Genomic DNA, 12,126 nt, shown 5'->3' with positions numbered 1-12,126 from the left:
TTTTAATAAATAAAATGTACTTCTGATTTTCTTAAGACTACTCGTATAGGAAATCAACTTTACTTTCGCAAGAAGAAAGTCTCGAAATAAAAGAGTATCTAAATCTCAGATTTTGATTGGCCCAAATTCGTTCTAAGGATTTCACAAATTTTCATATTTAGATTATGGAACTGAAATCCCCTGAAATGAAATGTGCCCAGTGATTTGAATCTGATTGGGTACCTTAAGTGTACTTTTCTCTGCGAAAATCCCCGTGCATGTCTTATCTGTCGTTGTGTTTTTCAAGCTGTCCGTTCGCCTATAAAAGCGCTCGCCTTTTGTATCTCAGCCATCAGTCGCTCAGACCTCACTGCAATATCAATATCTTTACGTTCTCCTAAGAAAGCAATCAAGAAAAAATCACCATGAACTTCTACAAGATCTTCGTTTTCGTCGCCCTCATTATGGCCATCGCCATTGGACAATCGGAGGCTGGCTGGCTGAAGAAAATTGGCAAGAAAATCGTAAGTCCTGCACTTTGAAATTCGCCAATCCGGAAACTAACTGAGATCCCCTTTTCACAGGAACGCGTTGGCCAGCACACTCGGGATGCCACAATCCAGGGACTGGGAATCGCTCAACAGGCCGCCAATGTTGCAGCCACCGCCCGAGGTTGACCACGAAGATGAATTATAATTATTTATTAAAAAACTATTTATTACACTGCTCTATGTAAATAAAACCATTTCAAAAACGGACATACAATCTTCTATTCAAACATTATTTTTAAAACTTTTAAATTCCATTATTTATACAGAATATTACAAATCGCAATGCTGAAGACCTTATCACCGAATAGTTTGTAGCTTTTGCTTCTTTTTCGATGGGGAATGAAAATAAAAGATTGTGTGTTATCTGTAGAAATATATTTCGGTTCGCCTATAAAGGGACTGGACTCTTTATTTCAATTATCAGTCGCTTAGTACATGCTGAAACAATTAAGTCCACTTTTGGCACTATTACAACAAAATGAACCACAGTACAATCTGGATTTTAGTTGTCCTTGTGCTGGCCACTTACTTGCAACAATCGGAAGCTGGCTTCTTCGATACCTTAGTAAGCTCTAGCCATACTGAAAGAATTGATGGTTCCAACTCACATTTTGAATCCTCAGAAGGACGTTGGTCTATACTCTCTGAATACCACTCTTCAAGTTGCTGATGTCGCCACGAAGGCAGCCAAAGTCGCCATGACTGCCAGGGGATAAACCCAAGTTTGGGGAATATTTGTAATAAACTAAATTAATATATTTTTGTTTATATATTCTTTGTGTATTGTATCATAAGAATGTAACATACGCCTTTCAGAGCTCATTCAAATTCAGTTGTTTGCTTATCGCAAATAATTCGGTAGTGTTTTAATTTCAATTGGTTCTAATTAAATGCGAAACAAAGAAGGTGCTTTCTGTCTAATTCTTGGCATGTGAGCCAGCACACATGAATCAAATTAAAAAATCCCCCATTCGACTGGGTGATTTTGAGCGGATTGTATTCCTCTCGTGTACTTTTCAGCCATAAAAATCCCCTTCTGAGCCTTATCAGCCGCTGAATACACCTGGATTCGCCTATAAAAGCTCTCGTCTTTGCAGTTGCAATCAACAGTCGATCACCATCCAGTGCAACAGCCACATCAGAGCTCTAGCTACTCTTGCAAAATCCCAAGTCAAAAAAGTACCACCATGAACTTCTACAAGATCTTCGTTTTCATCGCCCTCATTCTGGCCATCGCCATTGGGCAATCCGAAGCTGGTTGGCTGAAGAAAATTGGCAAGAAAATTGTAAGCACTATCTTTTGCTGTATATGAGCTTGTCAACTAACTAGAATTCTTTTTCACAGGAACGCGTTGGCCAGCACACCCGGGATGCCACAATCCAGGGACTGGGAATCGCTCAACAGGCCGCCAATGTGGCAGCCACCGCCCGAGGTTGACCACGTTGGCTATCTAATAGATATTTTAAAAATCGTATTTATTTTATGCATCTAAGTAAATAAAACATTTAAAAAAACACTTTTTGCTCTTCTATATTCATATATTCAACAAAGTGTTGTGAGCTCGAACAACAGACAATCGTATTATGAACCCTATCAATAGTTTTTGAGGCGCACGTGCCAAAAATAGACAAAAATAATAAAGTTAGCTGTAAGGTCTTCTCAAATGGATTTAAATACTCTTGATAATATTTTCGACTGGGAAACCCACGAATATGTCTTATCTCTATTTCAGTTTATAGTTCTACTTATGTTTTCGCCTATAAAAGACTTAGGTCTAAGTTTTGAGCATCAGTCTGAAAATAATATTAGCAAACGAACACTGGCTGCTTTTTCCAGTCTGTAAACAAATAACTTAATATGAACTTCAGGCACATCTTCTTTTTCGTGTTCATCATCCTGGCTGTCAACTTGCAACAGTCGCAAGCCAGTTGGCTGACGGATTTGGTAAGTTGGCATTGATCTTACAGCGCACATCGATCTAACTAAAACTCCTTTCCACAGAAGGAAAAATCTGAGCAGACGTTTCAGTACGTCAAAAACGCGGCACTAGAGGTCATTGAAGTTGGCCAAAAAGCCGCGGATGTTGCTGCCACTGCCAGGGGAGACAAACATTAGCATTCTACCAGATTTTAGTGGACTTGTCTGGCCATTCAATTTACATGGTAATGAAGTAATGCTTCGAATATTTAATAAAATCAAAAATTATTAAGTGATAAGAACTTTCAAGACGCTAGTTTTATTTTTAGTAACCCGGCTGATAAGTCTACGGAGGAATACGTTATCACCATTTAATTACTCTGTTTTTTTCTTTTTATTAATGTTCGCTTAATTAGATTGTAATAATTTGACATCGGCATTAAATATTAACGTTGTGCATCTTAATTTTTCTAATGACTTGCAGTGAATTAGTAATAAATTAGAGAAATGAGCTGGCCAAGAGCGGTTTGAGCTTGGTTTCAACCTCGAGCGGTGGCTGCAACATTGGCGGCTTGTTGGGCGATTCCGAGGACCTGAATTGTGGCATCCCGGGTGTGTTGGCCAATGCGCTCCTAAAAGGAAAATACGTCCAAATTAGTATTGTATTTCTTAATTTAGAAAGAAATTCTTACGATTTTCTTGCCCAGCTTCCTAAGCCAACCAGCCTCCGAATTTCCCAGGCTGATGGCCAGGATGAGGGCCACGAAGACGAAGATCTTGTTGAAGTTCATGACGGGATTGTCGGCTTGTTACCGGATTGATAGGAAGCTTCAGCTGTTGCAGTGAGAACTGTGAGACTGATGACTGGACATCGAAGAGATAGAGCTTATATAGCGATACCAGCAGATGCTGCGGCTGCACAGCCGGGGATTTTTTCTGTGGGGCACAAGTTCACCAGATGGACTCAGATCGGAACTGCCATCAAGATGACTTACTGAAGTGGTATTTCAGAATCAGTTGTTGCATTTAGAATTCTGTTAATAAATGTATTAGGGAACCATTGCATTTAGATGTTTTGAAGTAGCTTACAAATAATTTAGGCCTAATTTAAAATAACAAAGTGATGTAAATAGACAAATGTAGATGTAGAAAAATGTAGATTTCACAGAAGTAAAGTATGCAGAACAAGCATGCCATTTGCATTACTTTTTAATTTTTATTAATATTTTTCTTCTTTTTTTTTTTGGTATAAAAGACTCTATATTTACAACACGATTATCAGTGGTTTAGCTCGCAATGGAACTGACTTATCAGCGGGATTAATAACTCAGGAATTAAACCACAAAAACTAAACTTTACTTCTACAACATCAGTGCATAAATATTTATTTTTATCCGCCTATAATTCTATAGCCCAGAACTGAGAGTTGGCAACAACTTTACACAGCAACTGCAGATGTGTGATATTTCCTGGACATAAGAAATCCCCTCAATCAACATGGCTTTAGGTAAGTAATCCCTTGATTGTCCACTCCCAGCATAATGTATGCCATAAATAAAAGCAAAATACATTCGCGCAGAAAAAGTACGGGAAAAAACGCCAAACATTTGATTTGGATTAATCAGCAAACACGTTTCATTGGCTTCCCCACAACAGATCAAAAAAACAAAAAAAGGGGAAACAACAACTGAGTATTACTCAATGGGTTGAACGATCGCAGAATTGAGTTAGAACTACTAGATCGACTGACACATACGCAATACCTCGAACTTAAGTCAAGTTAAGTGACTCGGCGGAATGTTGTTCTACAGACGTTGAGATCTTTAAGATACCTGTGGGTATTTGGAGAATGTCTCCTTTAAGTAAAGACCCCAGCTGGGTTATTGCCTAATTTTCCACATACAAGCAGTCATAAAATATGCCCCGTGTGAATGCCATGAGTAATGGGTAACCAACGTTTACTACGAACAAGTTTTATGAATGGACTTCCTCGTGTGTGATTTCTCTTACCTCCAAAGGCACAAAGAACCCACAACCAAGTAGATCTTATGCCCATTATGACTCAAGTGATCGATCAAGCTGGCAGTTTAGCGGCACACCTGTAATTGAGCCGATCCCCACCCCCTTTCCGCGCCCATATTTCTTTATTGCGGCTTTCTTTATCAGCCTGCCGCTTATCAGTTTGCGCTGCGCTGTCTTCGCGAATGTGAATCCCCTAGGAAAAGTTCCCCGGCGGCATCTGCTGACTTCTCGCCAATCGAGGAGGCAAGGCCAAGATGCTCAAAGATCCAGTTGGTCGTCTTCATCGGCTGAATTGGGAATTTAGATTCCGGGGACGCCTGCTTTAAGATCATGTGAGTCACTCTGGTGAATTATGAAAGCTATACAAGTTATTTGCAAGTATAAAGTAGCTCGACTTGGCTTAAAAAATTGATTAGAATTAAACAGAAGCGTATGTTTTGACTAGAAGTATTTGCACTGTAAATTGCCAGCTGAAACTACTGAAAAACACACTTGGCAACCTCTTTGCTCACCTTAATATCATTTAAGACCCGTCCTCTGAATAGCTCCCTTCAATTTGAGTAGTTGAGCCGTCCTTTGGAACCAGTTGCGGCATTTACTGACTTACTTACGCTTCCGTGGACTCACCAACTAGCTGCTTCGAAGGATGCGGCTGCGGATGAGGACGAGTCCTGGCGGTTATGACACAGGACTCGCTCCCCGCCTTTTGCGACTCCATCTGCCACTTGTAGCTGTCACTCAGCGGTTAATTCGAGCGATTTTATTTACATTTCGGAGTGGCCAAGGAACCGGAAAGCAGCAGCAAGGAAGCGGAGTCAAGGCCCAAGATGAATAAAGCGTTTTTACTTGTTAAGGAAATTAGTGGCATATCCTGACAGGGCGCCCATCTTCCTCACAGCCTCTATTCCCATTTCTAGTCATGCCACAGAATAACAGAGTATATCTTCTTGCCACATTGTGTGTCTGCCTCCCTTGCTGATTTAATTCATTTGTTGTCTTTGCCGCGCGTCTATTGTCTGCCCCGCGTTGTTGCTTTTTTATGGCTGAAATTAGATGGTGGTTGATATGCGCAAAAGCCTGCAACCAGAGCAAATGCCTCCTTAAATCAAGAGGCACAAGTTTCGTGGCGAAAAGTTGCCTAATCGGCATCGCATTCTTGGCTATTCTTCTGTGCCAGAAGTCCGCTGATCAGTCGCTGGATCGCACTCTACATACCCATCAAATTCACTATGAACTCCTAGAAGATCTTCGTCTTCGCTTAATGTGCATCAAGGACTCTCCCAGGATAACGCGCTTATTAATAAACTAGCTCACATCCCCGTAATTTACATGTGCACATGTGTCTCGTGGCCATCACGAGGCTGATTACACTTTCCCAGGGTGGCTGGGCTTTTCCGGTTTTCCCACAGTTTTCCCGGAGATTCTCGGGATCTGGGCACAAGTGTAAGGGCTCCCTTGGGCCATCGACTTGTGCCCGGGTCCACCTCTTGTTGGTGGTCATTTCGGGCGCAAAACGCGTCCAAATGTCAAAACACTTGTGAACTGCGACCCTTTTTGGGTTGAAAGTTGAAATGGATGGATGGCCCATGTGTGTTCCTTGTTGTGTTTTGTGTTTTGTGTTATGTATTTTGTGTGCTGGGCTGGTAATTTGCTTTGATTTACTTACATGAGAGCGGAGGTCGCGCCACGTGACCGCAAAGTTTACATTAAATTATCGGAGATCCTTGAGGAAATGATTCGCAGGTTTCGCGAATGGAAAATGAAATTGGAATATTCCTCCTAGCAGCACATGAGTGGCTAAAAAAGTAATTACAAATGGTTAAGCAAACAAGCTAAAATGATTTAAAAACAGGGATGAACCCCACGTTGAAAGTACATTATAACTTGTATTTTCGAGTATGTGCTTTCTCCAATAAAAGTGCCGAAGTTCGCCTAAAAAACCGCAAGCGAATCAATTTTAAAGGCACTTCCGATGTCGCCCGACCTAATTACACGGCATCTCCATCGGATTAGGCCAACTCGCCTGGGAAATCGACAGCTTGGGCTGCCCGATTCGGTGCCTCGGGCTGAAAAGCGCTAAAAGCCAGAGCACATGGCCTGAATTATTGACAGATTAGACCAGGATTGTCTGCCAGTCAATCATTATCGGCGCGGCATCCAACTTCCCATGACGATGGCGTTGGAGTTGGAGTTGTGGCAGCTGCCAAATGATTTGAATAACAATAAAGATCAGCCTTTGTCTGCCGGCTGTATTTTGTAATTTATGCATTGATTTCCGCACACCCCCTCGTGAGTAATAATCATTTTGAAATTACACAAAAAGCGAGTCGCAGTGCAATTTCCTCGCGGGCCGCCCGTGGCGCAGATTGTAAAATTTGAAAATTTCATAAGGCAAATCCCGGAAAATCATGCGTAAGCCCCTCGAACAGCACTCGAGAATCTGTTGCTAAAAAATCTTGTGTAATATGCGTTGTAGCTGTGGAAAAGAGCGGAATAAGTATGTGGCACCCCGCCAGGAATCCGAATCCTCTCCAGAAATCGTTTACAAACCATTGAGAAGCCGCCGATGTATCAATAATATTTGAACAGCCAGTTCAGAGGTGGTGAAAGTTGTTTTAAAATATACGAGTATTACGCGCAGATGGGGATGTGGGCTGCTCAGCCACGAATAATGTTTGGCTTAATTTCTTTTATGGCTCAATATAACCATTATTCGCAGTACTCGAGCGTAATCAGCAAATTTAAATGCAATTCGCCTTTTAAAGTGTCAAGAGCAGTTGGAAATGGCGCCGTCCTATCCACTCCCCAAAAATAAACTGCGGTTTCACTTTCTTCACGACGCTTTTATTTGAGAGCTCTGTGCGACAATTTATCATATTTAAAATGCCATAGTTGCTGTGAGCTGTCATTTCATAGAATTTCCAGACAGCTAACGATGTCAGGCGATTTCCTCTCAGATACACATAACTCTTTGTTATTAGGAATACAACAGATGCAAAGGTAAGCCAACCAGATACTTTTGTATCACAGGTTTTTAAAAGGTGTATTTAACGTGTAGAACCAACCAAAAGTATTTAAGCGAACCAAACGAGCTATGCAACTGACATGGAAAATGTATCTATTTGTGTCGCTATGTCTTTGCTCGCATTGTTAGTTACATGTCATCATCAAATCAGTCGTCAGCCAGACTGGTTGAAGCTCTGATTTCATTTCGAGCACTTCACAGCCATTCTAAACGCGTTATAAATCACAAAGATACACAAAAACATATATGTGCACACATGTCTGCCCTCGAGAACTCATATTGGATGCTTTTTATTTGGTTTTGTCGAGCGATTCCAAATAAGAGCAGCTCTCTGCGGCGACAACAATGCAAAACAATTCAATTTATGAAATATTTTCCCCGAACCCCTGCTCCGTATCTTTGTCTATGGCGAAAATGTAGTATCTGTGTGTTTCATGGAGAATGCCAAGTCGGGCATTACACATACGTGTACATCTCATACGCAATTCGGTGTCCCGGACTTTGGCAAAAGATTTATTGTCAGCTTGACGATTAACAAAGGTGGCTCCGGATTCAGGACCCCTGCTCCGGAATATCTCACCCCTTTCGAGGCAGCAATTTAATAAACAGACAACAGAACAACAGCACAACAATGGCAGCGCTTTTGGGTGCCTTTTCAGGACAAACGAAATGAAATTGCTGGGCACATAGTCGTAGGCATTTTTTATTGTGTGTATCCTGCGAGCGAGCCAAGGTCCTGTCAGCGCATAACTTTCCTCGGGGCAATAAAATCAATTCAATTGTTGCCAACTTCCAGGCGAATGCCTCCAATGAGATCCTTTTAGATCAGATCGCGCGAGGATGAACAGATAGGTCGCAGCTCAGCGAATTCCACACACAGGATTATGAATATGAATGGGGAGGTGTTGAGTCCACAGTTCAATGCGTCACCACGGGATGACCTCATGGGCTCGGGATTCCTTTTATTGGGAATGCCAATGATGGGCGGAAAATACTTAAAGTGAAATATCACTTGACAAAGGAGCTACACATGTGCATATACATTGGAAAGAATATAGACAGAACCCTATAAAATAAAAACGAAGCTTTAGCATGGACATGACCAGCTTATTGGCTATAAAAATCGCATAAAAGAGTTGCAGAACGATTTGGCAGTAGAAATCTAGTTTATTTGCTGTTTTGCTCTACTAACCACATTGTATTGAAAGCATTTCCCTTCCTGCCGTTGTTCACCACCCAATAATTAATTCTCGCCGAGATAAGCGAACAATCCAATTAAAACTGACGGCGCAGGACGAACTTTTGACTTTCAATTAATAACAATTTGACGCCTCAGCAGCTTCCGCCCGCGAATCAAGGATACCCCATCCACATCCTGGCATTTTTACAAAGATTAAAGAAGGCACTGGGCCGAAAAGGAGAGAGACATTTCCCGACTGACAGGCACACGTCAGATCCTTTCCAGGCGCAAATTAATCTCGATCCTGGCAGCGAGTGGCGAAAAAATTATTAATGAGGCGCATGTGTGTGAGTGGGAAAAATGTCCTAATCTGTGCGCCAGGAGCCACAAAAAATGAGGAAAATGCGAATGAAAACGCAACAGGGCGAGCGACCCTCATTAACGGGAAATTAGTTTTGCTCTGATTTCTGTCATCTCGGAATCTAGGACTTTCTGGGTCTCACATCCATCGCAAAAGGAACAAAAGGACGCAGGAACAGTGCTCCTTTACTTCCGGGGGTGATTAAATGCGGAAATGAGGCAAACATCCAGTTCTCCTGGTCGCTGACACTTTGCGATTAGCGCAAATCAAAGCGGAGCAAGCGATTTTCCTAGGTGTCGCAATTGCACCAAATTAGTCCTTCTGCCGGGGGGATTGGACTGCCAGCCAGGACAACAATGGACTGCAGGATTAAGTCCTGGACGCATTTCATTTGAATTAATTTGCGGCACTCAAGTGCCACACATAAATCCTCTTCCCTCTGAAGAGCATTATGTAAATGCGGACTCTCGTCCTGTGCTGCTATGGTTTTTGTTCGTCCTTCGCTGGTCCTGCAATGCAAGGATCTACACTCACCAAAAAAAGTAATGGCTAGCTGAAGCACAAAAGTATTATGTAGATATATGCAAGAGTTTGTAAGGTTTGCAGAAATACTTTCATGCAGAAATGCTTTCATTGATTTTTGGTTTGCTTCTTGTTAGAAGATGTTTTTCTCAGTGCCTTCAAAGGAGAGCGTATTGTGCGGACACCTTTTGAGCGCACTTAATTATGCGTAAGTCTTGCAGAGATTTTCCCAATTTTCCCAGCGATTCCGCCTCATTTTACACCAAACTTGGCGCAATTATTGCCGCTTTTTGTTGTCCTGTCAGTGGCAGGTACAGTCTGACCTCTGACTTCGGCCACCACTTCGGTACAGTCGAGCCCAATTACAGGATGGCGGTGCTCCATATAGAGTTTCATTCGCATTTTTCAATTACCAATCTAGGGCTCAGTTTTCTTTGCCATCCTCTCCACTCGGCATTGTTTGCACTGGCCGTTGTTTGGTTTATTGATATGTTGTCGTTGCGTTGTTCTCTGGGGAAAATGGGCTGTCTCGACGCGTTTCGGGTTTTCCAGCTTACTCCAATGGCAGCCAGCTTCCCCAATAATTTGTTTAATGGCAGCGTAAAAAATTAGACCATATTGAATGTCAATTGTTTGATTTTTTGATTAAGGTTCGGTTTCGCAGCGCTGTTGGTTGATTGTTTGCTCTCAGCATTGATTAAATATTGAAAGAGTAAAGTAGCGTAACTTGAGGCTAACCTGATCTGATCTGGAGTTACCCCTCAAAAATATAAAAAATGCAAAAGAAAACACACGAGACTGTAAGTGGAGAGTTTTCCAGCGGGCTTTACAATACTTTTTAATAACAATCCTGGATAGGTGGACCATCTGTGGCGGCTTTGCGTCATCCAATGGCATCATTAATCAAAACTCTTTTTACTTTACGGACCAAAGGACATTAGCATAACGAGGCAAGGAAAAATGGAAAATGGGGAAAAATAAAGCAAAGTCGTGTCAATTTACGCGCCAACAACAAAATGGAAAAGCCTCCGTGGAGCCGAATGAAAACACTTTGCGCTGGCTTAAAAATTGCAAACGGATATGAAAAGTCCTCCGGATTTTCCGCTCTCGCTTTCCCAGGGAAAGCGTCACACATGTGCCCTGCTTCCCAGCCCAACTATTTAGCGGCAAAACATCATTAATTTTTACAATCGCAACGTCTAAATTTTGATGCTGATGCTGATGACATCAACGCCCAAATCATTTCTGTCACGCCAGGACACTTTCACCCACGGAATCCGTATCCGAAACCGTATCTGAATCCGTATCTGAATCTGAATCTGAATCCGAATCCTCCCCGCCGTTGTTGACGTCGCGACATTTGCAATTCTTTTAAATTCGCAAAGGAAGTTGACTGGAACATATGCTGCGCGGAGTTCCACCGATTTGGTAAGTGTCTTCAAGAGCCCCTTACTTTTGACGTGTTGCTGATTGGCGCCAATGGCAGTTTGCTTTTTCATAAGGGTGACGAACAGAGATGCCCAGAAAAGAAAGTAACTTGAAAAAATTGCTTTAAAATCACATAACAATGTACATGGAAGCCATTACAATAGAAAATAGATAACCGAACTGATTGTATTGCATATTCTTAAATATAGCAGTTTAACACTTGTGTAAAGCAGTTCAAGATCCAACAACGTAGCTAAATGCTCACCACTGGTGAGCGAACAACTTCCTTCCCGCTAAATGAATGCAAATTTTTATTTAAACATTTCGCTAAATGGCAACGAGCTGTCAATATGTTTGTCCGTATCTTCATTGTGTCATGAGAAGTTTGCGATCTGGCAAAATACAAGGTAGAGGGGTCGCGTTGTTGGCCGTGAGTGCTAGTGACAGCTTGAAAAATGGCAAGTTGAGGCAAATTTGATTTGCACTTCGTGTTAACACTGATTCGCATCGAATGCGTCAACTGGTGGTGGGGGCTACACAAAAATCTGACAGACACTTTAGTCCGTCTGGGCGTAACTGTACCAATTGGGCATTTGGGCACTTGGGCTCATGAATACTTTGATTAGCCGGGGGCTAGCAAGTCCCTCAATGACCAGCAATGTGCGTTTAACCCCCCTGTAAAGGGAAAACTGCCTAACAGGACCTAACGAGCGTAAAATGCGTTTTGAAGTTCGCTGGCATCACCATGTGCTCTCATGGCAACCCTTAACCCTTTCAGCCTCCGTGTTGGCCAATTAACAGACCGTTGACCACTTGACCAGCCGGAGAAAGTGTTTTCCCTGGCTAGCCCAACCCCTTCGCACCATTCCGCTGTCTAATTGAAAGTCATTGTGTGCTGTGTGTTGGCGTGAATGAATTGAATTTAAAGCCCACTGCGTGGCACATTTGTCGCATGAGTATGCAACCTCAAACAGGTTGACCAGCTGCCTGGATAGCCTGCATGCCCGCTGGCCAGGGTTGCCACCAGTGCGACGGCAACTGTCAAATTTGACAAATGACTGGTCAAGCGGGTCGCGGCGGTTTGTCCTGCCAAATTGTGCCGCATGAGTGGGCAATTCCTGGCCTTGTTTCCATTACGTG

General features: G+C 42.4%; 4 protein-coding genes across 4 annotated transcripts; 3 read left to right on the top strand and 1 right to left on the bottom strand.

Annotated features, from left to right (window-relative positions):
* The first annotated feature begins 329 nt into the window (after positions 1-329).
* On the top strand, positions 330-737 carry LOC6555464 (cecropin-A2). Its single transcript, XM_001981186.3, has 2 exons — positions 330-503; positions 564-737. The coding sequence occupies exons 1-2, from the start codon at positions 405-407 to the stop codon at positions 654-656; spliced, it is 192 nt and encodes a 63-aa protein (XP_001981222.1). The 5' UTR covers positions 330-404; the 3' UTR covers positions 657-737.
* Positions 738-1,641: 904 nt separating this feature from the next.
* Positions 1,642-2,047, top strand: LOC26527116 (cecropin-A2). The gene is made up of 2 exons (XM_015153943.2): positions 1,642-1,816; positions 1,876-2,047. Exons 1-2 carry the CDS (start codon positions 1,718-1,720, stop codon positions 1,966-1,968), a joined length of 192 nt encoding a protein of 63 aa, XP_015009429.1. The 5' UTR covers positions 1,642-1,717; the 3' UTR covers positions 1,969-2,047.
* Positions 2,048-2,319: 272 nt separating this feature from the next.
* LOC113564309 (sarcotoxin-1B-like) lies at positions 2,320-2,757 on the top strand. The gene is made up of 2 exons (XM_026980794.1): positions 2,320-2,475; positions 2,533-2,757. Exons 1-2 carry the CDS (start codon positions 2,389-2,391, stop codon positions 2,644-2,646), a joined length of 201 nt encoding a protein of 66 aa, XP_026836595.1. The 5' UTR covers positions 2,320-2,388; the 3' UTR covers positions 2,647-2,757.
* Positions 2,758-2,808: 51 nt separating this feature from the next.
* Positions 2,809-3,304, bottom strand: LOC6555461 (cecropin-B). The gene is made up of 2 exons (XM_001981183.3): positions 3,141-3,304; positions 2,809-3,080 (listed from the first exon to the last, which is right to left on the bottom strand). Exons 1-2 carry the CDS (start codon positions 3,237-3,239, stop codon positions 2,988-2,990), a joined length of 192 nt encoding a protein of 63 aa, XP_001981219.1. The 5' UTR covers positions 3,240-3,304; the 3' UTR covers positions 2,809-2,987.
* Between the last annotated feature and the right edge of the window lie 8,822 nt (positions 3,305-12,126).

This window comes from Drosophila erecta, unplaced genomic scaffold (assembly GCF_003286155.1).
Source record: "Drosophila erecta strain 14021-0224.00,06,07 unplaced genomic scaffold, DereRS2 tig00000000-arrow-pilon, whole genome shotgun sequence".
Taxonomy (NCBI): domain Eukaryota; kingdom Metazoa; phylum Arthropoda; class Insecta; order Diptera; family Drosophilidae; genus Drosophila; species Drosophila erecta.
The sequence above is the reverse complement of the archived record's forward strand: the minus strand, read 5'-3'. Positions and strand labels throughout refer to the sequence as shown.

Excerpts from the sequence above, each read along its gene's own strand:
- LOC6555464 (XM_001981186.3), top strand. The coding sequence starts at position 405 with ATGAACTTCTACAAGATCTTCGTTTTCGTCGCCCTCATTATGGCCATC. Across the intron at positions 504-563 it reads AGAAAATTGGCAAGAAAATC|GAACGCGTTGGCCAGCACAC; the intron begins GTAAGTCCTGCA and ends CCCTTTTCACAG.
- LOC26527116 (XM_015153943.2), top strand. The coding sequence starts at position 1,718 with ATGAACTTCTACAAGATCTTCGTTTTCATCGCCCTCATTCTGGCCATC. Across the intron at positions 1,817-1,875 it reads AGAAAATTGGCAAGAAAATT|GAACGCGTTGGCCAGCACAC; the intron begins GTAAGCACTATC and ends TCTTTTTCACAG.
- LOC113564309 (XM_026980794.1), top strand. The coding sequence starts at position 2,389 with ATGAACTTCAGGCACATCTTCTTTTTCGTGTTCATCATCCTGGCTGTC. Across the intron at positions 2,476-2,532 it reads CCAGTTGGCTGACGGATTTG|AAGGAAAAATCTGAGCAGAC; the intron begins GTAAGTTGGCAT and ends TCCTTTCCACAG.
- LOC6555461 (XM_001981183.3), bottom strand. The coding sequence starts at position 3,239 with ATGAACTTCAACAAGATCTTCGTCTTCGTGGCCCTCATCCTGGCCATC. Across the intron at positions 3,081-3,140 it reads GGAAGCTGGGCAAGAAAATC|GAGCGCATTGGCCAACACAC; the intron begins GTAAGAATTTCT and ends TTTTCCTTTTAG.